Genomic DNA, 26,708 nt, shown 5'->3' on the forward strand with positions numbered 1-26,708 from the left:
TGAAAAGTCCCTTGAACCACCTCTTCTGGCAAATAAGTCCCTTGAACCTCCTTTTCCGATGAACTATTAATTTTATCATCCGTTTGAATCTTCAAAGTCCTTGAAAACAGGGGATGTCTTGTATTGTTCTCTTTTAAGTACACATCTCTTGTACTTTCTTTTTATGCATTAATAAAAAGTATGGTTTCCTTTTAAAAAAAAAGATTCACTACTGTTTTAAGAAAGGACCATTCTTCAGACTCATTTGAATTAATTAACCTTTCATCGATTATAACTTGGTTAAAACGAGCCATGTCTTCAGGATTTGAGAGATCCTTTTCATTAAAAATCTTCTTGACCTTGTCTGGAGGGTCCAAGAACTCAATATCTCCAAAATGTAAAAATATGCTTCCCCTGTTTTCCTCTGAAATTTCTAAAGTTGCTGGCAAAAATCCACATAGATTCTTCTTTACTTGAATTCTAGCTTCAGCCACATTGAGAAGATTTAATGTTTCTATTGCAATGGCTTCTAACCCTCCGAAATATGAACTGATAGCTTCAAAAATTTGCTTGCACCAAAACTCCAGTGGTAGGTTTTTAATGGATATCCAGCCTCTATAACCTTTAATTGACCTTGGTCGGCTGTGTAATGTAGTATTCCACCTTTCAAATTTCAGATGAAGATGTCCTATCCTTTGCCACACTCCAGGTGGTTCTATCATGTCTTCCAATTTCCCTTTTCCAACTTTATTAAAGCGGATTCTGCTGAGAGAGGATTGATGATAACTTTAGATTTGCTTTACTTCCTTCGAGACTTCCGACCAATTATTGAATTCAAATAACCTAGTGACTACCCATAATTTGTTGAAATCTTCCTTGAGGACATCTTGGTTTTTTTGAACCCAAAACTCTGAGTTGCTCTGTTTTTTGATAACTTGAGGAGGAATATTTCGACCACTGGGTCTTCCGTCGACCTCTAAAAGAAGAGTATCTCCCCTTCTTTTAGAGGTGACTACCCAGGGATCTGCTTTCACAATTTTTATTCCTCATTATTAGTGAGCTCTTTAGTATCCTTATATCACAAATACACAAGAATGGACTGTTTCAAGGCTTTGCGATTGGAAAAGATAAAAGTCCACATTTCCATTTTACAGTTTGCAGATGACACCCTCCTGTTTTGCAAATATGATGATACAATGTTGGATTTGCTTATACAAACAGTTGGCTTTTATGAATGGTGCTCGGGGCAGAAAGTAAATTGAGAAAAATCAGCCCTTTATGGAGTTAATATTCAAGAGTCTACTCTGATTTCTACTGTTGCACGTTTGGGTTGTAAGGCTGGAACGTTTCCGTTCATTTATTTGGGGCTGCCTGTAGGGGGATACCCCAAAAAAAACATGCATTTTGGCAGCCTATAATAGACAGAATTCACTTGAGGCTTGATCGTTGGAAGATATATAATTTATCTCGAGGGGGCGAATTAACACTTTGTAATGTTGTATTGGCAAACCTTCCAACATACTACATGTCAATCTTCCACATGCCCAGCTCGGTTATTGCTGAATTAGAAAGATTAATGTGCAATTTTTTCTGGGAAGGACAAAAAGGCAGCAAGATAAATCATCTAGTCAAGTGGGATATAGCTTCAAAAGCATTGTCAGATGGTGTTCTTGGGATAGGAAATCTGAAAAATAGAAACTTGGCATTGCTTTTTTAAATGAAGGAGCCTGATGCATTTTGGCGCAAAATTGTACAAAGTATACATGGTGTTGATACTTATCATTGGCATACAATTGGAAAATTTGGATCGAGTCTACGCAGCCCATTGATTAATATTTAAAAAATCTGGAACAGTTCCAATAAATATGCAGCTTACATTTTGGGAAATGGTTTGATTATTTCTTTTTGGAGTGATCCTTGGTGCATGGATTGGTCCTTCAAGGGAACATTTCCTCTTCTATTTCGGATTGCCTCCACCCCAAATGATAATGTAAATGCTCATTGGGATACAACAACTTCCTTATGGAATTTACTCTTCCGTCGACCTCTAAAAGAAGAGGAGATTTTAGAATTCTAGCAGCTGTTAAGTAATTTGGAAGGGAAAAGATTATCCCAATCACCTAATTCTAGAATTTGGTCTTTGGAATCATCGGGCAAGTTCACTGTTAAATCGCTTTCCAAACATTTAATCGCTTCATCTTCTATGGATAAGGGCATTTTTCGGGCTTTATGGAAGTCTAAGAGCCCCAAAAGAATTAGATTCTAGTATGATCCATCTACGACACCCTCAATTGTGCAGCCACATTACAACATAAGTAGAAAAGTCATTATTTATCTCCTTCCATTTGCGCTCTTTGCTTAGCATCCAGTGCGGACCTACAATATTTATTTTTTCAATGCCCATTCTCTAGTAAGTGCTGATGGAAGTTGTTCTAATTTTTTAACGTGTCTTGGGTTTTTGGGAATTCTTCTTGAAATAATGTATCGGAATTGCTAAGTGGTCCCTCACTTTCACGCAAAACCCAAGTTCTATGATCAAGTGCAGTTCAAGCTATATGGTCAAAACTTTGGTTTGAATGGAATGAAAGTCTTTCATGACAAACCCATTGATTGGTTAGAGCATTTTGCTTCGGCATGACTTCTAGCATCCTCATGGAAAAGGTATCACTTGTCCAGAGGAGGTCGCTTAACTCTATGTAATGCGGTTTTGGCCAATCTTCCCACTTCTACATGTCCTTATTTCTAATGCCTTGCTTTGTGATTTTTGAATTGGAGAGAATTTTACGTAATTTTTTCTGGGAAGGCCATAAAGGCAGCAAGCTGAATCATTTGGTAAAATGGGAGTCAGCTTCCAAATCTCTAATTAATGGAGGCCTTGAGATTGGTAATCTGAAAAACAGAAATACAGTGTTGTTGTTTAAATGGAATTGGAGGTTGCTAAAGGAACAAGACTCCGTATGGTGCAAAGTTGTTAAAAGTATTCATGGAGTTGACCCACATCTTTGGCACACATCAGGCAATTGTGGTTTAAGCTTGAGAAGTCCTTGGATCAGCATCTCAAGAACATGGAGTGAATTAGGATCCCTCGCTAAGTTTAAACTAGGCAATGGAAGGAATACTTTCTTTTGGACAGATTCATGGTGTACAGAAATACCTTTTAAAGACTGTTTTCCTAAGTTGTTCCGATTAGCTTCTACTCCAAAAGGCAGTGTCAATGATCATTGGGACCCGGTTATTTTTTCTTGGAACCTCTCACTTTGAAGGCAACTAAAGGAAGAGAAGATCATTGAAGTTCAACAACTGCTAAGCAAGATTGAGGGTAGTAGAATTTCACATTTACTGGATTTCAGATTGTGGTCTTTGGATGCTTCAGGAAGGTACACGGTTAAATCTTTGTCAAAATATTTGATTGCTTCTTCTCCAATTGATAAAGCATGTTATAAAGCTCTTTGGAAATCAACGAGTCCTAAAAGAATAAATATTTTGGTGTGAATTCTTCGATATGGTTCCCTCAATTGCTCATCCACATTACAACTCAAGTTACAGAACAAACTTATTTCACCCTCAATATGTCCTCTTTGCTTAGCTAACGGGGAAGAAATGCAACATCTGTTTTTTGATTGTTCCTTTTCAAGTAATTGTTGGTGAAAATTATTTTTTTGCTTCGGTGTGCAATGGGTTTTTGGGAATTCAGTTAAGGAAAACATTCTTCATTTGTTGGTTGGCCCTTCTCTTGCCTACAGAGCTCAGATATTATGGGCAAATGCAGTTAAAGTTTTGGTTTAAACGTAACCAAAGAGTTTTCTATGATAAATTTATAGATTGGCCTGACAGATGGGGTCAGCCTGACTACTAGCTTCTACTTGGAGTTCACAATCCAAGCATTTTGAAGATTATTCTATCTAGGATATTTGTCTAAATTGGAATGCGTTTTTATTCTTTATGTAATCAAGACAAGTGTTTAGTTTGTTCGTAATCTCTGAATTATTGTATCTCGTATTGGAAATGATGAGGGTACTATGAGGGTGTCGACATAGTTGAGATGGTCGGGTGCACTTACTGATAATTAGTTTTTAATTTTCAGTTCCTGTTTGCTTTGGTTTGATATTTTGTCTCTTTGTATTTTGTCTCATTGTAATTGAGCTATTGCTCTTTTCATTATATCAATGAAAAGTTTTGTTTTGGTTAAAAAAAAAAAAAGATTACACAAGATATATGCCTCAATTGGAGTGACTTTATTTCTAACGCTTAATTATGTTGATTATATTTAAGTCTCTGTGATGTTTTGTCAATGACTTATATGTCCCATTTTGAGGTTATTTTGCAATAGGAAATGATGAGGGTGCTAAGATTGTGTCAACCTAGTTGAGAGTTGAGATAATCTGGTGCATCTAGTGATCCTTATTTTTCTTGAGTTGTATGATTTCTTTATTTCCTTGTAATTTGAGCACTTGTTTCTTTTCATTATATCAATGAAAAGTTTGTTTCCGTTTCAAAAAAAAAAAATAATAATAAAAGAAAATGACCGCCATTAGCATAAGACTGGGAGTAGGGTGGTTGGCTCACTAGTCACCACCAATAACCAACATACTAATATGATATATGGCCAAAACTTTTTTCTCAATATAAAATTTGGTTTAAAAGGTGCTACAACTTCATGCTAGGTATAGGAGATCATAATAGATTTTGTGATAACCATTGGTATCTCTCTCTCTCTCTTCCCTTTCTTTTTTCTTCTTCTTCTTCTCGGGATTTGTTCCGAAGGAGGAACGAAGTCACAAAAAACGGAAGAGAGAGTTGTCATAAAAGAGTTGCTTTGAAAATTTGATTGAAGAAGTAACAACTTAAGATGCTGAATCAGAAGAGTGACTTTCCCTAAACAATATCATAGGAGCTTTTATTATTTTAAAGAGACGAAGACGAGGATCTGGTATTTGGAGAATTCAGATAATTTCTTGCTTAAAAAGTGTGGCATTAAATTTTGTTTTCTCAGGAGAATCAAAGAAATTTGGGAACAAATCATGTTCGACATTTCTTTCTTTCTTTCGTTTTAAAGAAAACCTAATTTTTCATTGAATTAATAAAAAGAGTCTAATGCTCCATATACAAGGGAACAAAATATTCAAAGTAAAACATAAGACAAACATAATATCAAGAACAACATTATAAGACATAAGACACGAAATAAGCTAAGCTGAAAAAACAAATGTCCCCCAATTTAGTCAAATATCTTGGATGAAAAAATTCCCAAAGAGCTTAGAAAGAGAGCATCAGGTAGAGGCATTGATCCTTGCAATTTCTTCTTCTTCTTCTTCTTCTTTTAGGGAAATATAACTTTTTATTGATAAAATAAAAGGAGACTAATGCTCAAAGACACAATAATCTTCAATAGGATAGAGAAATTGGGGAAAAAAAGAAGAAAAAAATACTATTGAGATTCAAGGAGGAGAAGACAAAAAAAGCAAACTCTTAAAACCTAACCAACCAGCTCCAGAAAGGAAAGCAAAACTAGAGATCACATAAATCAAAAAGCCAAAGTCGATAGAAGTCCGAAAAGCTAACGAGGTAAGAAATCCAATAAGGTCGGAAGTGCAAGGATCAAACCACAAAAAAAACCAACTTCTAAACTGTCGCTTCCAAGAATATAGCTACTAGGAGAAGAAAATGCAACTTCTTTGGTTTATGAGAAATCCAAAAAAAAAAAAATAGTACAATCCTTGGGCAAAACCGTCAAACTATGCTTTAGCTGAAGGAGAGCAAGGAGGAATTGATTCCAACTTTCTTTCTTGGAACAAAAACAAACTTTTCATTGATATAATGAAAAGAGAAAAATGCTCAGAGTACAAGGAAACATAAAATCATACAACTCAAGAGAACTATGGATCAGGCGATGCACCAGATTATCTCAACTAGGTTGACACAATCTTAATATCCTCATCATATCCTATTGCTAAATAACCTCAATACAGGATATATATAAGTCATTAAATGATACATCAAAAAGACTTAAAACATAAAAATATGTTTAAAACATAAAAACATAATGAACATAATTAAGTGGTGGAAATAAAGGCGTTCCTGTTGAGGCATATGTCTTGTATGGAGTAATCAACAAAGAACTTTGATTGTGAACTCCACGAAGATGCTAGAAGCCGTGCTAAAGCAAAATGATTTGACCAATCAATGGGTTTGTTATGAAAGACTCTTTCATTCCGTTCAAATCAAAGCTTTGACAGTATAGCTTTAACTGCATTCGACCATAAAACTTGGGTTTTGCGCGAAAGTGAGGGACCACCCAACAACTGTGGAACATTATCTCAAAATTAATTCCAATTGAAAACCACATTTTTCAATCAAAGTGGAGAACTTGGCAAGAATTGTAGGAGACAATTCTGCTTGAACATTTTCACCCTTCTCAAACAAAGTATCAAAACCATCTATAAAGTAAGAGTCTCCTCAACAAAAGCATCTTGCGCTAGAGAATCCAAAATATCCTCACTGCTTAAACTAACATATGAATCTCCATCAGAATCGTAACTAGAAGGAGTGTCCTTAGGAGGTGTATGACTATAAACTCCTCTTACAAAAGAAATATTTGATCTTGGAACTTTAATGGTTGATTGGCTGAAGATCGATCTATAAGACACAGGATGTGTCTGTCGGTTGTGAATCAACTAATAGGAGATGTGTACCAGACTCCTCCAAAACATATGAATTGAACTCAAAATATTCTTTTGCGGATGACTGCTTCTTTTTTGTTCGACTGTCAGAAATAGGATAATAAGAAATTAGGGGGGGGGGTGCTCAATTTAGCCAAACGGATAGTGCCAGAATCATCCCTGAATTTTCTCCGGAAAAAAGTATGGACTGGAATTTGCAGAATTTCAGCTAAAGAGTTTTCAACCCAACTCAGATGAGAGAAAGTGAGAGGTATTGGCATATTAAATATTTCTTATACAGCAGCTCAAATAATCCATGACACTCAAACTGAAGTAATAGAGGGATAGACTGGCCAACGTAGAGGGGGTAGGACACAAGCAATTAGCAGCCATAGAAAAGAAGGGAAAAACAAGGAGAAGAGAACGGGGGCAACAAAGGGGAAAGATGGGGAAGGAACAGACGGGTGAAGGAAGAAAGATGAGAAAAAAGAAGGGAGTCGGAGGTTGTTTGGAGAAGAAGAAGGTGGGTTAAAAGCATGGATAAAATACTGCTAGGGCTGGGAGAGAGGTCAGGGCGAAGGTGGTTGGAGGTTGGCCAGAAAGGTATGGAGAGGCTTGAGACGAGCGACGATCGGAGAAGGAACGGAGGGACAGCTAAGTCATTTTCGGGGAGAGAGGACGGAAGATCCGGGGGAATTCAAAGTCACGAGGTTTACCTCCATTGATCCTTGCAATTTCGAAACGATCTACTATTGAAGGATTTATCATAGAACACCCTTTGGTTTCTTTCAATCCATAATTCAGCAAGCAATGCCTTGATAGCATTAACCCATACTAATCGAGATTGATGCTTCAAAGAAGGACCAGTTAATAATTAATAATTGAGATTGGTGCTATGGGTGTGTCAACCTAGTTGAGATAGCTAGGTGCATCTGTTGATCCCTAGTTCTTGTTATTTCTTAGTTTCTTGTAATTCGAGCATTAGTCTCTTTTCATTTCATGAATGAAAAGGGTTGTTTCCGTTTAAAAAATAGAACCGATTAGTATGTGAAGAATGTTGGCTTCAAAGAAGGCTCCAAAAACCGAATGAAGATGAAAAATAACCTGAAGCTTCTTCCAGCAAGCAAGAGAATAGCAGCAATCAAAAAATAAATGTTGAAGATCTTCACTGGCAGCCATACATAACGGAAAGATTGATGGAGAAAGGGAGTGAGATGGAAATTTTCTTTGAAGAACTGAAGAACAATTTAAGTATCCCAAGAGCATTATCCAAATAAGAACGTTAATTCTTTGTGGACTATTCAACTTCCATAAGCGTTTTAAAATCTCCTTATCCATACTTTCTGCTGCTGTTAGTTTCTTGACAAGATTTAACTGGAAAAATTCCAGATGACTCCAAACCCCACCTTCTAGAATCTGAGACATTCCCCACTGACTTACTGGATAACACTTGAAGAAGCTGCTGAAATTTCAGAACTTCTTCTTCTTTGAGTAATCTTCTAAAGTAAACAGCCCATGACAATGTTCAGAAACTGAACCGTTTGGAAACTTCGCTACTCTGTAGAGCCGAGGAAATCTCAGGCTAAGAGCTGAATAATCAATTCGTGGGTCATTCCAGAAAGAGATTTGATTACCATCACCAAGTTTGAAAGAAGCAAAACCTTCTACTTGCAACCATGTTATTGAAATACTGATTCATGAACTTCTAAGGCTCATACTACTTTTTTCAGTTGTATGCCATGAGTAAGAGTCTCTACCGTAAATGGCATATATTATTTTACTCATAAGGCATCTGATTCTTGAAACTACGAAACTATACTTTGCTCCATAAGGTATTTCCTTCAAAAGGAAAAAACGAAATCTGTGGACAAAAGGCTAAAGCGTCCATTCTTTAGGATCTAAGGTTGGAAAGGAACATCATTTGAGGGAGGGTTATGTAGGCAAATTTGTGACTACCCTTTTTGGTTATTTGGTGCTAATTGGTTGCTTTTGTATAAGCTCTTAGGTGAGTTGTGAATAGGGTGTGCAAGATTTGAGTGGATCTAACTTGCTTGGTCCAAGTTCTTAATTTTTTTTTTTTGGTTTTCTCAGTTTAATATTTTAAAAAATAGAAATTTTCTGTTTGATTATCCGTTTCCCTTTTAAAAAATAAAAAAAGTTCTGCCATGCTAAAATTTTCAATTAACTTTAAAAAATCCTCTAAGCAAAGATGATATCTTGAAAGCTTGTTTCTCAAAACAGAAAGAAAAAACTTTAAAAAATCCTCTAAGTTTAGCCTACCGCCAAATATCCCAAAACCCAGCCCGTAGTCCAATCTCATTTTCAAACCCTGAATCTCTCATCTCTCTCTTCCTTCCAATTTCCATCAAACTCTCTTTCTCTCTCCCTTTCCCTCTCTCTCTCTCTCCTCTCCTCTCCTCTTCAAGTTTTCAAATGTCAGCCACCTAATTCACTTTTTTATCCTCCTCTCCATCTCATTGTTGTCGATGGCTCACTCTCTTACTACCACCTACCAGTGCTGCCTCGCTTGGGAGGCCCCTTTGAAATTGTCTCACTGTTCTCATTTCCTCACTTTATACCTCTCTCACCGGCTGTCTTATGGTTGCTTGCTGTTAGGTGTAATGTGAAAGCAAAAGTCGTCTAAAAACCAAACCGAACTACTTGGTTGAATTTTTAATCGAAATTGAGGCAAACATTAGTTTCCTTGGTTTATGACACTTCACAATTGTGGTATATGTTCGGTTATCAGTCTTGGCGAAAAATGGCTAAACTAGACTGTGCACATCCGACTTGTGATGATATCTTTTCCTCTCTTCTGTTTTTTATTTTTTTGTTTTTATTTTTATTTTTAAATAATGCTGTTCCTTGTAAAAAATGTTTAGTTGCATAGAATTTCCAATATTTGTTATTGTGATATAACATTGTTTATAATATTATTGCCAGTGTTTTCTAAAGCTGAAGGTGCAAAAAGAAATGTGGTTTTTTTGAGAGACACTATATAAAAAGTACTACATAAAAAGAGAAAGCATAGTTTTTGTGGGAATATGAAAAGAGAACCTAAAATAAGGAATTTTGCATTCAGGTTTTGTAATTTTTTTTAGTTCATAAACGAGGAAAATCCTAATTATTATTATTATTATTTTAAAATAATGAGAAAACCCCAAGGCTAGGCCTTTGGGCCTTAGGGGTTCACATAAGGCGCGCACCTAATGTATGCTTTGCTTTTTCAACATTCTATCTCACTTGTGGGCTTGGAAATTTATAGAAGGCCAACATGTGGAAATCAATATTAATTGGGGAAGAAATGTTTCATTTTCCCAGATTGCTAGCGGACTACACGGATTAGATCTCCTCGGTTTAATTTAATTTTAAGCCACTTTTGTATTTGTTTGTTCGGTTTTGTTTAGTTTTGGCTTATGTTAAAACTGTGTAATCTTGTAACTCTTTTGTATGGGCTGAATTTTAATCTTGGTCTTATTGCTCTTGAGGATAGTTTGTACGAAAATGATGTGGGTGCTAGGGGGGTGTCAACCTAGTTGAGATGCTTTGGTGCACCTCTTAATCCATAGGCCTTTTAGCTCTTTGTATAATTCTCTTGTATTTTGAGCACTAGTCCCATTTCATTAATATTAATGAAGAGGCTCGTTTCCATTTTTTTTTTTTTTTTTTAAAAAAGGAAAATTGGGGAGGAAATGACTTTACATTTAAACACAAGTCCTCCTATTTTGATGCCATGTTAAATCACCAATCAACTCAAAGGCTAAGTTGATGAGTAGTGGTAAATTTAATTACATCAATACTTCAAAAGAATACAACAATTGGCTTCTTGGTGGGGTTCAAACTCATTAACTATTAGAAATTGGAAGGTCTTCGTGTAGTAGACCTTCTTGGGGTTCTCTCTAACCTGCATTTAGGTTGTATCATGTAGGGATGCAAGTTAAAATTGTCAAAACTGCTCGAAACCGCTGGTGGTTCGAGTGCGGTTTGGTCCTTCCAGTTGCTGACGGTCTGATGGCCGGAGAAATTGATGATAATTGGTTGGTGGCAGTTCTATTAAACAATACTCCGAATGAAACCGAATCAACCGATTACTCGAACAATGAAACCAAATTGACTTCGTTTCATCTTCTTCTTCCATTTATCGCATGTGATGCAACTGCAAACCTCATGACTCACCATCTTCTTCTTCAATCTTCATATTTTCCAAGTAGAGAGTCTATAGAGAAAGATGTTTGAGAGAGAGAAACCAAAAATGAAAAACAAAAGGAATCAGAGAGATGAGGGAGAGAATTGCAAAGATAGCTGTTTTTACCCCTTAATTTCAAAATTTCCATTACCCTTACAAGTTACTAATTTACCCAGCGCTTAGGGTCAAGTAAAATGTTGTACGTTTACACCAGTGCATGTGTCAACAAATAATTAATGAAGTAATTTTTGTAGATAAATTAATGAAGTATTTTTTCTTAGAAGAAAAAAGAATAATAAATTGTATTTTTCAATGTAAATCGTCAATTGTACTTCTTTTTGAGCCAAGTGCCTTTGCGTGTGTCAGTCACTTAATGATGTAGTTTTCATTGAAACCTGAACAAAAACATGTAACTTTTGCAAAAATAAAAGTACGTGCTGGTTGCTGTTCGGTTTGGTTTGAGTATTAGGCGGTTCAGTGTTGGTTTTTCTAATTTTATTCTCTGAATTTTTGGTTCGGCACCGGTTTTGCACAATAATTGAGCCGAACCGAACCGCTTGTGCCCCTAGTATCATGTATGCTTTTGTGGCTTTTGTACAATCCTCACAGTTGCTTATAAAGAAAGCTGGAGATGTACAATTCAAATTGAAATGCTTGATGTGGCCTTTGGTTTATAATTTTTAATGGTGTGCATGAATTGTGTTTTCTTGTTCCTTTTAATATCATTGAGGTCTTATCGTCTAGGATGCCTTGCGTCAGGATGAAAATTGCTACAAACCCAAGTAATTAAATTAATTTAAAATTTTGTAAATATTTTTTCAGCGTGTTAAGGTTTACCGTTTGAATGATGATGGCAAGTGGGATGACCAAGGAACAGGCCATGTCACTGTTGACTACGTGGAGGTTTGTCTGACTTCTTGATCTGATTGATGTTTCTGAAACAATGAAGGGCTTGATCCATACAACTGCCCTGCATTTTGTTATAAAATTTGTAATCATCAGAGAATTAATTTGGCACTTTTGTTTAAACTTATATGTTATTATCATAGAGGTCAGAGGAGTTGGGGCTGTTTGTCATTGACGAGGAAGACAATGAGACATTACTTCTGCATCGTATCAGCTCAGATGATATCTACAGGAAGCAAGAAGGTACTACTGAATTATTCCCTGACACTTAAATCACTTCGATAATGGTTTGGAGGTTTGGCCTCTTTTGCAACTTCTTCCTATTAGGAATATTATGTTTCTTATTCAAAAAGCAAAGGAAAGAAAAGAAAAATAAGATGCAGACCAGCAGCATGATTTCAAAGAGTTAGAGTTAAATATGGAATACACAATTTAAAAAATGTTTACACTGCAGATACTATTATTTCATGGAGAGATCCAGAATATTCAACAGAGCTAGCACTTAGTTTTCAAGAGGCTACAGGATGCTCTTTCATTTGGTGACGGCTAATTTTCTGATTTTACTTTGTTATATTTCTTCTCTTTGCATTAAGTTTAGGTCTAATACACTCCTTATACAGGGATAATATATGCAACGTACAAAGGAATCTTCAATTTAGTAATCTTAGCAGTAAGTGTGTACAATCTTCATATGTAGCCTTTAATTCTTGAAACTATTCATTAATTTATCTGCATGCTGTAAAGTCACCACCATTTTAGTTGTTAAAGCATGCATTTTCAATTGAATGACTCAGGTTGATCTAGTTAATGTCTATCTGATGAATAGGTTTTAACTTTTACTTGATGGTTATGGTTAGTTTATTTTATTTTCACTTCCTCTGGGAGTTTGTTTCCCTTGAACAATTTTTCTTTTCATTATATCAATGAGAAATTGTTTCGTGTTCGAATAAAAACTTGATGGATTGGGGTGGTTTAGGTCTTACAGGATGTTCACATCTATGCCACCCTCGTAGGATTAGAATAAAATATCTTCTTTCCTCGGGCCTTAATATTTTTAAAGCTCCATCAAGATTCAAAAAATATGAATTACCATGATGAATTACAATTTTATGGGGAGAGAGAGAACAGAGTGTTGTGTTTAGAGGGGATGAGAGGGACCCTAGTGAGTTGTGATCCTGGTTAAGTTTTATGTCTCTCTTTGAGCTTCAATTTTGAAGACTTTTTGTAACTACTCCTTAGGTAAACATTTTGATGGGGTTTCGTAGGTTTGGTTATTTTTTTTGTTTAAGCATGTATTCTTTCATTTTTTTTTCTCGGTGAAGGTTGTTATTGCTATATAAAAAAGGAAGAGAAATTAGTATTCTGACCTTAGATATCTTTTTTTTGGGGGTTCTTCAACTTTTCTTAGATGATGTCTGTCACGATGCTGACCTTACTCTACCTTCCAACCCCACCTCTAATGGCTCCCAAACCTTAACGTTGCTTCCATAGCAGTCTATAAGCCCACCATTGCAACACCTATTACTAGTATAGAGCTAGTTTGTAGCACTCACATTCATGCGTGGTAGTAGAACTGAAACTGGCAGACAGTATTGCTAATTCTGATTCTTATAGGGTGTTTGAAGTGCTAAGTTGGTTATTATTATTATTTTTTTTGAAACAGAAACAAGACTTCATTGATATAATGAAAGAGCCTAATGTTCAAAGTACATGAGAGGAAACAAAGTATTAACTTCAAACATGCCAATACAAGGCAATGGCCAAAATACAACATAAAGATGAATACTCTCAGGAAAAATTAAAACAATCCAAATGAACACATAACAAAAGAGAAATCCACTATCCAAATGAACACTTAAACTTGAACAAGCCCGAAACAAAAAGATGAAAAGCTTGCAAGGTTGAACTTGAAACTAATGAAGACCGACTAAGCATGATTGCTGAAAAATCAAGCCCAAAGAACAATAAGACAGCTGCTGCAACAAACCAAATGTTGATAAGGAAGAACTCTGAACTTTGAGCTTGATAGGGCAAGTAACCACTGCTGAGGAGCCTAAAAAATACAACTTTGATGTTGAGCAAAAAAAAAAAAAAATCCCATGACATGAAATCCCAAGCCAAAGATAAGGAAACATTCGCAAAGATAAGAAATACTGAAGCCACTAGCTGATAAAAGCGAAGAACGTTGCTAAATAAGCTTTGAAGAAGAAATGCACCAAAAGAGCTGGGATGAAAATCAAACTCCCATCACAGAATCAAACACTTTAAACCAATTTAATCAAAACCAGCATCTTCAGAAGAATAACCACAGAACTTTTCTGGATATAGAAGAAACACCGAGAATTCAAAATCTAGAAGAATTAAAGTGAATTGTGATGAATAACCCTTCTGTGCTTCAAACCATGAGCTTCAATTAATAGTCCATGGATTACAATGTTTCAAAAGGCTAAAGGCGCCTGAAGCATTTTCTCATAGAGAGACGAGACGTAAGCCTCAAGGCGGTATGAGGCGTAAGCCTCATTTTAAATTAAGAAAATATATTTAAATCATAAAACATAAAATCTCATATATTTTTAACATTATAATATTCCTTAAAAGTACATAACATACTAAAAAAAAATCAAGATATAGAAAAAAAAATCTCAATATTCCACCAAAAAAAAGTACAAAAGATGTGTACTTGAATAGGATCGATACAAGATACAGTATCAAGAGACACACCCGGGCATCTCAACTAGGTCGACACCCCCTTAGCGTCCTCATCATATCCATAGAACTCAGACAAAGACGGAAAATATGAAGCTTACAGAATATTTGAAAAAACAGAGAAAACATCCTCTTTTTTAAGGCCAAAATACAAGCCAAAAGGGAAACAAGAGAATCATAAAATAAACCTAGCTACTTGAGTCTTCAAAATTGGGTAGTAATGATCCTTCTCCTTGAAACATATTCAAACTGGGAAGATGAATGCTTGCCAATTCAAACATAAATCTTGAAGTGAGTAGGCTTCAAAGTGCTGTGAAAGAGAACACCATTGAGAAGCATTAAGTTTGGCGGCCTCATGGTGGAAGAACCAAGTGTGTTCTTTATCTTGAAAGATTCTTTGATTTCTTTCGAATCAAATTTCAACTAATATTGCTTTTACTGCATTGCACCAAATCAGATTTGGGGCTTTTTTGAGGATAGGACCAGTGAGTAACTGCTGAACATTCTGTTTACAAGTAAAGTCGAACACCCAGCTGATATTGAAGGATTTAAAAAGGACTAACCAACAATTTCTTGCGAAGAAACAGTCAAAGAACAAGTGTTGCAAGTCATCCCCTGCTGATTTACATAAAACACATTGATTCGGAGAAATAAAATGGGAGGGCAGCTTGTGTTGCAGAACTGATGCACTGTTTAAGGATCCAAACAGCAAGATCCAGACTATAATGTTCACTCTTCGAGGGCTATTGGTCTTCCACAAAGCTTTTAAAAGGTGGGTGTCAATAGGTGAGGCCAAGGCAAGATGGTTAGACAATGATTTTACCGTGAATGAACCACTTGCTTCTAAAGACCAAGATCGAGAGTCAGGTCTGGAAGAAGGCTTTATGCTGGAAATCAAGGAGAGCAAAGTCTGAAATTCTGGTATTTCTTCTTTTTTTAATAGTCTTCTGAAGGACAGAGACCAAGAAAGTGTTTGTGAATCCCAATGGTCCATAATAGAACCATTTTGGTTGGAAGCAACTCTAAATAAAGAGGGAAAACTGAGTTTAAGGGGTGAATTACCAACCCAAGAGTCGTGCCAGAAAGAAAATCTGCTACCATTTCCCAGTTTGAGGACAGCCAAGGCTTCTACTTTCAACCAGATTTTTGATATGCTAATCTAAGGACTTCGAAGGCTACAAAAGGACTTTTCGAGAGTGTGCCAATCACCAAAACTTCTGCCATGAATACTCCTTATTACTTGTGCCCATAGAGAAGAATTTTCATGGAAAAAACGCCACCCCCATTTGGCAAGAAGAGCCAAATTTCTGTTTTTTAAACCTCCTAGTGCCAGCCCCCCATCTTCAACTTTTTTTGATACAATTTCCCATTTTGCCAAATGATTTAGTTTTCCTCCTTTATGTCCTTCCCAAAAGAAATTTCTCATGATTCTTTCCATAGAAGAAATGACCTTTTCTGGCATTAAGAAAGAAGACATATAATAGGTCGGTAGATTTGAAAGCACCGAATTGCATAGAGTTGCTCTACCACCTCTTGAGAGGTTGTACCTTCTCCATTTATCGAGTTTACCCTGAAACTTGTCTAACACCGGCTGCCAAAAGTCTATTTTCTTTGGATAACCACCCAAAGGAAGACCTAAGTATAAAAAAGGCAGATTTACAGCCTAACCTTGATGCCACAGCTTCTTGCTTGGATTCTTCAATATTAATTCCACATATGGCTGACTTTTCCCAATTTATTTTCTGACCGGAGCACCATTCATATAATGTAAGAGTTTTCCGGAGAATCTCTAACATTCCGTCGTCGTTTCTACAAAATAAGAGGGTGTCGTCTGCAAATTGGAGAATTGAAATATGGATATTATCCTTTCCTACCACAAAACCTTCATACAAACCTTTTTCATGAATTCTTTTGATCAAGGCTGAAAGTACTTCACTTAAAAGGAAAAGAAAAGGAGAAAGGGGATCTCATTGTCTAATTCCTCTTGATGGCATTATTCTTCCTCTAGGCCTTCCATTGATGAATATGGAGAATTTAGGATTGGATATACAGCCCATAATCCAAGATATCCATTTTGAGTGGAAGCCTTTTTCATGGAGAACTTTTTCAAGAAACTCCCAATCAACTCTATCAAAGGCTTTTTCCAAATCAAGTTTTAGTATCCAACCTTGCTTCTTTTTAGCTCTATACTCCTCAACAGCCTCATTGGCTATAAGAATTGGGTCTAGGATTTGTCTTCCTTCGATAAAGGTGCTTTGAGTGGAATTTATTAAGGTTGGCATGATCACCTTGAGCCTTTCCGCAAACACCTTAGCTATTATCTTATAAATAATAGTAGAAAGGCTTATAGGTCCAAAGTCTCTTATCCTTACTGCTTCCTCCTTCTTTTGAATTAAGCAAATAAAATTCTCCTTAATACAAGAGTTGAGTTTACCGTTGAGGTAAAATTCCTCGAAGACATCTCTAAAACCATCCTTAAACAAATTCCAGAAATGAAGAATAAACTCTACTGTTAAACCATCTGGTCCAGGAGCCTTGTTTTTACCTAAGGCTTGAATAGCACTTTTAATTTCTGCCATGTTGATTCTTGCAATCAAATGAGTGTTATCTTCAGTTGAGACTTTTGACCAAGCCATATTTAAAGGAACTGAACGAGTACCTGAGTCCTTTGTGTATAAATTGGAGAAGAAATCCAATATGATAGTTTCAATCTCTCTGTAAGATTTGGTTGGCAATCCTTGGTCGTTGAATAATTCAGCAATAAGATTCTTCCTTTTTTTAGCTGCAAGGAAACGATGAAAAAAAGAAGTATTCTCATCACCCAAAAGAAGCCAATTCAGTTTGCTATTTTGGATTAGGTCTCTTTCTTCTATTTGGTAAAGAGATATTAGGTTAGCCTTTTAAGGATAGTCTCACATCTTCTTCTACTAAAAGGTTCTCAAAGCTATCGGCTTGGAAGTATTTTTCATTGATTTCTTTCAGCAGGGTTTCTTCTCTGATTTTCTGTGTTTTTTCATGCTCTGTCAGTTATTTTTTAACACTCTGTTTTACTCTTCTTAGTCTGGAATATAAAGCAAACCCAACCCAATCTTGCTGCCCTTTTATCAACAAAGAATTTTCAATTATCCGACAACATTCCTTATTTTTTAGCCAACTATTGCAGAATCTAAAAGGGGAAGGGCCCCACTCAAAAGTACCAGCTTCAAAAAAAAGGGAAAAATGATCGGAAATGGTTCGAGCTTGTCTTGATACTCTTGAATTTTCAAAGAATTCATCATTGAGAAACAAAATATCTGTCGATGAGGGATCTTGATGGCATTACTCCTTCTCTTGACCAAGAGAATTTTCCATTGGACATACGGATTTCAATTAAACTTGATTCTCAAATAAACTTATTGAATTTTGTTATTTCTCTTGTAGATCTTTCTATTGGAAATCTTTCCTGTCTTCTTTGGAGGCAATTAAAGTCCCCTCCAAGGCACCATGGCTTATCACAAGATTCTAATGTGGAAGACAATTCAGCCCAAAGGCTGTCCCTTTCTCTGTAGCAATTCGGACCATACACATTTGTTATCCAACAACTTTTTCTACAAATTGTTTGACATTTTAAGGTCAGAGTATGATGCTTTTGAAATTTCTGAAACTGAAATTTTGGCTTCATCCCACATAGATAGAATACCTCTTGCCCTTCCCGAAGCTTCCACAAAAGCCCAACCTACTTCTTTAGAGCTCCATAAGCTTTTAATAAAAGGTAGATCAAAGCTGTCTTTCTTTGTTTCTTGGAGAAGAACTATATCAGGGTTTATTTTTTTCAAAAGTCTTCTGATTGCCAATCTTTTATTTCTGTCACCAAGCCCTCTGATGTTCCATGAGATGATCTTCATACTGCTATTAAGGTTTAATGAGCTTCAGACAATGATTACTCAAAAGTAAGTTCACATTTTTCAATTAGAGAATTGAGCTCCTGAAGTATGCAGTCTTTGTTAATTTCTGTTGAAAACAGTGGAATCTTCTTTTCAATCTCCTGAACTTCCTCTGCTTGGAAGAGAAATTTTAAAGCATCCCCACTACCAAAAAGGTCTTTTGCTGAGATTTGTTCAACTTCTTGAATATCTTTTTCAATTTCTTCACTGCGTACACTTGTTATTGATGTGTTTTCGAAATCATGAGAGAGTCCATGGAGTGGAGAGTCTTGTAAAAAAGAGGAACTTGGGTCTGAAGAATTGGAAGATGGCTGATTTAAAGGAAGCCGAATAAAAGAACAACTATCTAACCTTTTTGATTTGAAGTCTGGGAATTGTAGCCTTATGCAACCGTCCTCAATTAAATCCGAATTAGAAATGGAGGACCATGACTTGATAACTGACTTATTCCTTCGCACAAAATGATTGGGGTAAGGTTTGAAAAGATGTGAACCCTTTTCAGAGGTTGCTGGAGCTTCAAAGTCAATATCTTCCTTATGATGTTGAAGGGGTGTGACTTGTGTAGGGCTGACTGAAGAGGGATTGGCTGCAGAAATGGCTTCAAAATCGAAGTTCTTTGCTGAAATTTCCCCTGTTGTAACTGATTTGATGAGGTTTAAATTGTCAAATGTAGGAGAGAGAGTGCAACGACTCCTATTAAATGAGGGAGAGCCGTTTTTGTTTTGACTTTTCTGCCGAACAAAGGGGGGATTTGATATGTATTAATTCCATAGGTTCCTTCCCTTTCCTCAATAAATGTGGCTGTTCAGATTCTTTATCTACAATTTCTCCAACCGGCTGTATTAATAATTCCTTTTGCTGTAAAAAGAGTGGGAACTCTTCTACTTCCTCTGACACATTCGAGATCTTCTGAAAAGGGAGATGAAAAGACTTCTCACTCTTAAGCCGAGGTGACTTTTGGCCTTCTTCTTGATAATTTCCTTCGCGGGCTTTTGAGATATTTAAAACTTCCTTGGGGTTTTGAAGTGTCTCTTCGAATTCTTTTGCTATTTTCTTGCATATTGAGTGTGGATGTTGCTTCAAAGTTTGTTGATCGGGACTCTTTAATAAGGCTACATATGGATTTCTTGCAAATTTCGGCTTAGAATCTGAGGAAAGAAGAAAGGACCAATCTGATCCAAACTCTTCAAATTCTGCCCCTTCGTCTTTCATGGCTTGTTGGACTCGATATATATCAATTGGATTGGAGAACTGGTTGAGAATAAGATCTCCTTTGCGATTTTTGACAAGCTCATCACATTGTATATCGCCAAAATTTAGAAAAATGTTTCCACACTTTTCATCTTTAATTTCTATGGTTGCTGGTATGAAACCATAGCTATTCCTTCTTACTTTAATTCTTGCTTCCGCACAATTGATGAAATTAAGAGTATCACTTGCTACACTTTCAAGTCCTCCGAAATATGCTCCTATAGCTTCAAATGTGGCTATGCATCAATAATCCAAAGGTAGGTTGTTTATTGAGATCCAATCCCCAAATCCTTTCGCTATTGTAGGCCATGCTTTTCTTTATTCCATCTTTCAAATAAAAGATGATAAGGCCCTATTGACTGCCATTTTCCAGGTGCTTCAATCAGATCTTCTAGCTTCCCTTGGCTTAGCTTGATTAAGGCTTTGTCTTCAAACAGAGGATTGATGATAACTGATGTATGGAAGACTTGTTTCAAGTTTTCTTCTATTTCCTTCCACTCATTAAAAGCAAAGAGCTTGGAGATGATCAAAAGCTGGTTAAAGTTTTCTTTGAATACCTCTTGGCTTTTCTGGACCCAAAAAGCTTGCTTGAGATGCTTTAACTTCGATTTTGAGGTAGGCTGCAGGGTATGACCTCTTTTTTTTCTATGCCCGCAAAATTTTTCCTTCTATAACTGTTTCCTTTTTTCGTGGATCTTCTTTCAATCCATCGATGTTGAGATTTTTGTTTACTATCCTCTGAAATAGGGGGTGCAAGCTGGGAAGGGTCAAAAGAGGGCAAGGAGGTTAAGAAGTCACTTACCATAACGTTGAAGTCTTGCCATCCAGTTGTTCCATTGCCATAAGAGATATGAATATTTTTTCTACCTCCTGTCCACGGTCAGACCGCGCATTCCACGAACCATCCTCTGTTGTCATGAAATTTGGAGAGACGGATGACATTTTGATCAACTCTTTCCTTTAGAAGGAAGAATTCAAACGTTGGTCCATTCAGCAGTTGCTTTAGACCTTCATTTAGCCATTGTAACAAGGGAGAAGAGAATAGGATCTTTTGTCTTTTTTCCATATCTTCTATGTATATTCCATTGAGCACTTTTCACATACAGAAAAAGTGTTCTCCTATTTTGCAACTTTTTATTTCCATTAGGTCTGAATTGGGGGTAAGAAACTGTTTGGAGGGCATCGGAAAATAGATAGAGCAAGGGAAAGAAGAGGCAATGTGACTGATCGGAGAGGCTTAGCATCTGTGAGGGAGGAGGTGGGTGGGGGTGTTAGGATCGGTGAGGGAGAAGGCTAGGGAGGGAGGGACGAGAGGGGAGGAGAGAGGGGAGAGCATTTTTTAGAAGTTTGTAAAACTGCTGGAATTAAACCCTAATATTCCACCAATATTTTGTTACTGAAAATCTAAAGCTCATCCCCAATTTCATTATCACCGTCACTACTATAATCTTCCACAAAGTCATCATCATATCCAATAGTTTCATCTTCATTTTCATTGTCACTTTGAATATCTACTCATTCCTCTTCATCCAATATCGTTGGAGAAAATAGAAAAAGAAAGCAAGGAAATTGAACAAATAACTATAAAGAAAAGGACGAAAAAAAAAAGAGGTAAGAAGAATAACAAGAAAAAAAAGAGGTAAGAAGAATAACAAGAAAAAAAAGAGAAACAAATGAAAAGAAAGATAAAATAATAGAAATTTGATAAAAAAAAATGAAAGAAAAAAAGTAGAAAAGAATGGTAAAACACACTATGAAAAAAATTTTAAAAAAGAAAAAGAAAAAGAAAAACCCAGAGCAAAGAAAGGAAAAAAAAAAAAAAATCTCACCACTTGCTGTGTTGCTTAAAAATTTTACAGTTTCACTTGCAACTTTTTTCCATGGCTAATGCAGATTGCAGGCAGCCACTTATAATCAACTTTATAAAAATAACACAAAGAGCCTTCTGACTTTATTCAACCGATTCAGCTTCTAATTTTCAATGAATTTTCAATGTATTATTGGCCCCACAGTGGTGGCCCACCACCAAATTGAACTAGAAGACATGCAAATTGCTGGCACCGCTTGAAATTAATTCACTTCAGCATGATCCACCACCTGGGTCCATGGCCCACCAACATTATAAACAAGGCGTACGCCTTAACGCCTCAAAGGGACAATCACACAGAGGCTTACGCCTCTCTCAACAGAGGGGTAGGCCTCTTTAGATACCTTCAAGGTGTAAGCCTTAAGGCATCATACTGCCGACTTGCCTCAAGGCTTATGCCCTAATCGTTTTTTGAAACATTGGTGGGTTATAATAGTCTGTGTTTAGGGCAGACTATTTTAGTCTGAGTTATAATAGTTTGTGTTTGGGGTGCAAACTATTTTAGTATGAGTAGGAAATAGTAAACACTGTAACAAAGACGAAAAGGGAGGATGAGTAGGAAATAGTAAACATTGTAACAAATAGTAAATACTGTAGAACAGAGGGATTTGAAATAGTATTATTGTAGTTAATTGTAGGTTATAATAGTTGGAAATACCAACTATTATAATTGGAATCCCAAACATGGAGTGGGGTATAATAGCCCGCTCCACTTGAAGTAGGGGTCTTGAACAACCCCTTAATAGTTCGTGTTGTGTTTATTAAAAAAAGTTTTTGTTTAATTTCTATCAATAAATGTATTATCTTTTATTCAACTACTATTTTTCTACCATATATTAAATGCTAGTCATATTGTAAGGCCCCTAGTTATGGGAATAGTAGAATTATTAGTAGAATATTAGAATGGGAAAATTAGTGAATAGTTAGTAAGCTGATTAGGTTTTGTAGTTATTAGTTGGAGTACGTCGGGCCGATGAGTAGGAGGGCTCGGCGGTCGCTGCAAAACCTTGGGCATGAGCCCGGGCGGAGCGGCCGTTGGTGCAGATCTTGGTGGTAGTAGCAAATATTCAAAAAAGTAGGAGTACGTCGGGATCAAGGGTGTGAAGAATTTTATGTGGAATTTCTTAATTGGGAATTTGCGAGAGGATTCTTAGCCCTCTAGAATGTGCTGAGGTATATTGTAGTTTCGTTTTTGATATTGCAATATATATTTCTATCTTTTACGGTTTTTGTTATGTTCTTGGTGTTCTTGAGTGTTCTTGTTAGGAGGTATTGTATCACATACCTTATTTATATTTCCAATACTTCATTTAAATATGTATCATGTAGTTTTTATTTAAGTTACTTAGTAAATAGTTTTATCAATACATTATATGTATAATTTATTTATTTTATTTTTATTAAGCATGTCGCACTTCACTTAGATAACACAATTTTTTTGCCTCTTGGCTTGAGACGATTTAAAAACTTGTCGCCTTAAGGGGCGGACAATGTGCTTTGAAGACATTGGTCATCATCCTCTTTTAAAACCTTGTTTGATGAATTCTACAAGTTTATCAAGGAACAAGGAGTTAGTAGACTAGATCATTTGGAAAGAAAAACTGAAGTTGCTCTAGCTTTTGTGAACAACTAGCTCTGCACCTCCTCGATAAATTTCTTGTCACCTTGATTGGCTAGGACACAAGCTCACATCCAAGTTTAAAGACTTCAAACAAGTCGTAAAGGAGTGGATCAAATCCTCCCTAAGAGGCTTGTTTCCATTTCGAAAAATCCTCCTTAAGAGATGCTAAAGAACATTGAAATCTATTGATGGCTTAGGGGAAAGGAGCCCCTCCCAGCAAAATAGAGGACCCAGTTAATCGGCTGAATATAAGAGAGAAGCTTCTAAAATTGGAAGCTTTAAATGGTATTTAAGTGGGTGCAGAAGATCCAAGATCCAATTGTTGAAGGAAGGAGATGTCATCACCGAGTTCTTCTATTGTTTTTTATCATTCTTAAAAAGTAAAAAACACTGTTTCTAAATTCCTCTTGAAAGCTGGGCACAATCTCCTTAGCTGTGGAGAGATTGAGGCAAAGCAAAGACTGCTATGAAAATCTCATGCACAAAAGACCCGTGTACTTTTTCTTAGTTATGTACAGCTAAAAATGCATATTTGTGCTGCTTATAATACAACATTTCTTTTGTAATTATCCTTTTTTGATATTACTCCAACTCCACGATTGGAGAAGTTTTTGGGTATCTTCTTTTGGGAGGGGATCCCTATTCCCCCACCCTTAAGTTGTCTTTTGGGAGGGGATCCCTATTCCCCCACCCTTAAGTTGTATCTTTCCTTTAGTAGTACATTCAAGGTTTCATATCAAGAAAATAAAAATATTATACGTAGGTCCCTGTTCCTCAGTGAGACTTATGATGCTAGATCTCTTCAAAACAACATACTAACTGTCCTCATTGTTGATATGAAGCTTTAACATGTACTACTAAAGGAAATCATCCTCACCCTGTCTAACTGTGTAGCATCTCTTATCTCAAATGAGATCGTTGGAAAAAATGGAGGGTCTTATTCTAAAGGGTTATTTATTATTTTTTAGAAAAAAGAAACTATGATTCTTCCATTTCATTGATAGTATAAAATTACAAAAGAATATAATCTTTGTGCCAAAGGAATTACAAAAAATACTTCCATTAGGCAATAAGAAGGCGAGAATTTACATCTAGAAAGAGCAATATAAGTCAGCCCACTTCTGACGATCTTGCTTTCCATTGGCATTGACAAATGGGGTCCCACCTTTTTTCGTTTTGAAAATATGTGGCTTTTACACAAAGACTTTGGTGGCCTTGTCGAATATTGGTGGAAGAACACTCCTTTGCTTGGACGGCCGAGTCACGATCTTATTGTCAAACTGAAGGGTCTTAAAAAAATCCTCAAAGTGTGGAACAAAGATACTTTTGGATGTGTTCACACGCAAAAGAACCAACTCATAGTGAAAATCACATTACTGGACAACAATGAGAGTCAAATGATTGTCTCCCCATCCGTAGGGTGCAAAAAAGTAGCCTAAAAGCTCAACTCCTCTCAATGGTGGCCAAGGACGAAGTTCTTTGGAGGCAGAAGTGCAAATCAATTTGGCTTAACGAAGATGATCTGAACACCTGTTTCTTCCATTGTGTTGTGGACACTAAGAGAAGGTAAAACACCACTCTTGAAATTGTCTCTACAATTGGTATGAGCCTTCTAGCGGAATCCGATATTGTGGAGGAATTTCTGAGTTTCTTCTCCAGATTGTATTCGAAGAGGAACAAACCTTTACTTAATTGGCCGTCCCTCACTATGCAACAACCATCGCAGTTGGAATCCCCCTTCAGTGAACAGGAAATTTGGGGGGCTGTATGTGCTCTTGGTACAAACAAGTTCTCGGGCCTCGATGGATATACTGCTGAATTCTATAAAAAATCTTGGCACATCCTTAAGCCCGACATATTGAGGGTGTTTCAGGATTTCATTTTAGAAAGGTATTGTCAAGGCTAATCTGAATGAGACCTATGTATTTGTTATTCTCAAGCGGGCTGATGCAAAAAGAGTTGGTGATTTTAGGCCTATCAGTCTGACTACTGGAATTTATAAGATTTTGGCTAGAGTCCTCTCTGATAGACTAAAGAACGTTCTCCCTACCCTTACATCAGAACACCAATCGAGTTTTGTTGAGGGATGTCAGATCTTGGATGTTTTGCTTACCGATAATGAGCTTTTATTGATGAGTGGGCTAAAAAGGGTAAGAAAGGCATCGTGATTAAACTTGATATTGAAAAGGCTTTTGGTACTGTCGGTTGGGCCTTCCTTGACAACATCTTTCAAACTCGAGGTTTTGGCTACCCTCGGAGAAAATGGAATTTTTGTATTTCTTCGGCAAATTACTCCATGATTATCAATGGTCATCCTAGAGGAAAAATCCATGCTTCTAGGGGTATTAGGCAAGGGGATCTGCTTTCACCTTTCCTTTTTAATATCATTATTGATACCCTTAGTCGGTTACTAACTCGAGCGGAATTGGATAGAAAAATTTAGGGCTTTGGTATTGGAAAAGTTGGGCTTTCCATTTCTCATCTCCAATATGCAGATGACACTATATTATTCTCTATCTACAATCCAAAGCAAATCAAGAATTTATTTGAAGTTATTGATGCATCCAGTCACCAAAAGTCTGAAATTCTGGGCATCAATCTCACTTCCATATAGCTTCAGGACATTGTGGGGTTATATGGTTGCAAGGTTGGAATATGGCCAAATTCCTATCACGGGATTCCTCTTCATGGCAAGTCGACAACTCCCTTTTTGGGCCTCGGTGATTGAGAAAATTGAGCGAAGAATTAAAACATGGTCATCATCTTACATATCTAAAGGGGGGAGTATTCAAGCCTCATTAAGCAACCTTCCTAGCTATTATCTTTCCCTTTTCGATCTTCCTAGCGAAGTGGCCAATATGATTGAAAAGATCTTTCATGACTTCTTGGGGAAAGGGAAGGAAGGTAGCTATTTGTTGGGACTAAGTTACCTCCCACAATCCATCAGTGGCTTAGGGATGACCAATCTCAAGTTAAGAAACGAGGGTCTCCTTGCAAAATGGATTTAGCGCCTCAGGATGTATAGATATGCTTTATGGCGAAGCTACATTTGCCCCCTACCCTATATATAAGTAGAAATTAGAAAAATCTTTATGTAAAATTTATTAATAATAAAGAAGCAATACCGATCCTCTTGAGATCATGGCCAAATTTGGAACATTCTTGTGCGGTAACAAAGCTGGTATCAAAAGTCCTTGGAAAGCTTAGTACTGATGCCAACCTTTTGTGGATCAACATGTTGCTGCAATTTTAGGCCATGGGAGTTCCATTTCTTTCTGGTATGGTGCTTGGGTGAACAATATTCCATTGCATAGATCTTTTCCCAACCTATTTGCACTGTCTGATGTAGTAGGATTAGGTAAATTAGGTTATTATGGTCAAATCCTTAATTGATTAGGATCGAGATTGGTTTGTCCTATCTCCAACCTTTTGTGGATGAACGTGTTGCTGCAATTTTAGGTCGTGGGAGTTCCATTTCTTTCTCGTATGACGCTTGAGTGAACAATATTCCAATGCATAGATCTTTTCCCAACCTATTTGCACTGTCTGATGTAGTAGGATTAAGATAAATTAGGTTATTATGATCAAATCCTTAATTGATTAGGATTGG

The 26,708-nt window shown here is 36.5% G+C and overlaps 1 protein-coding gene across 7 annotated transcripts in view; it reads left to right on the forward strand.

Moving 5' to 3' along the window:
* The window catches only part of LOC120073223 (uncharacterized), a 72,879-nt gene that overhangs the window by 15,502 nt on the left and 30,669 nt on the right, over positions 1-26,708 (forward strand). For all 7 annotated transcript variants that reach the window (XM_039025949.2, XM_090308009.1, XM_039025942.2 and 4 more), the window contains exons 2-5: positions 11,647-11,727; positions 11,874-11,973; positions 12,185-12,269; positions 12,351-12,400. In XM_039025949.2, the coding sequence (XP_038881877.1) occupies positions 11,647-11,727; positions 11,874-11,973; positions 12,185-12,269; positions 12,351-12,400 (316 nt within the window). The remainder of the gene's footprint in view (positions 1-11,646; positions 11,728-11,873; positions 11,974-12,184; positions 12,270-12,350; positions 12,401-26,708) is intronic.

This window comes from Benincasa hispida, chromosome 1, assembly GCF_027475165.1.
Source record: "Benincasa hispida cultivar pf3 chromosome 1, pf3_genome.v1.1, whole genome shotgun sequence".
NCBI lineage: Eukaryota > Viridiplantae > Streptophyta > Magnoliopsida > Cucurbitales > Cucurbitaceae > Benincasa > Benincasa hispida.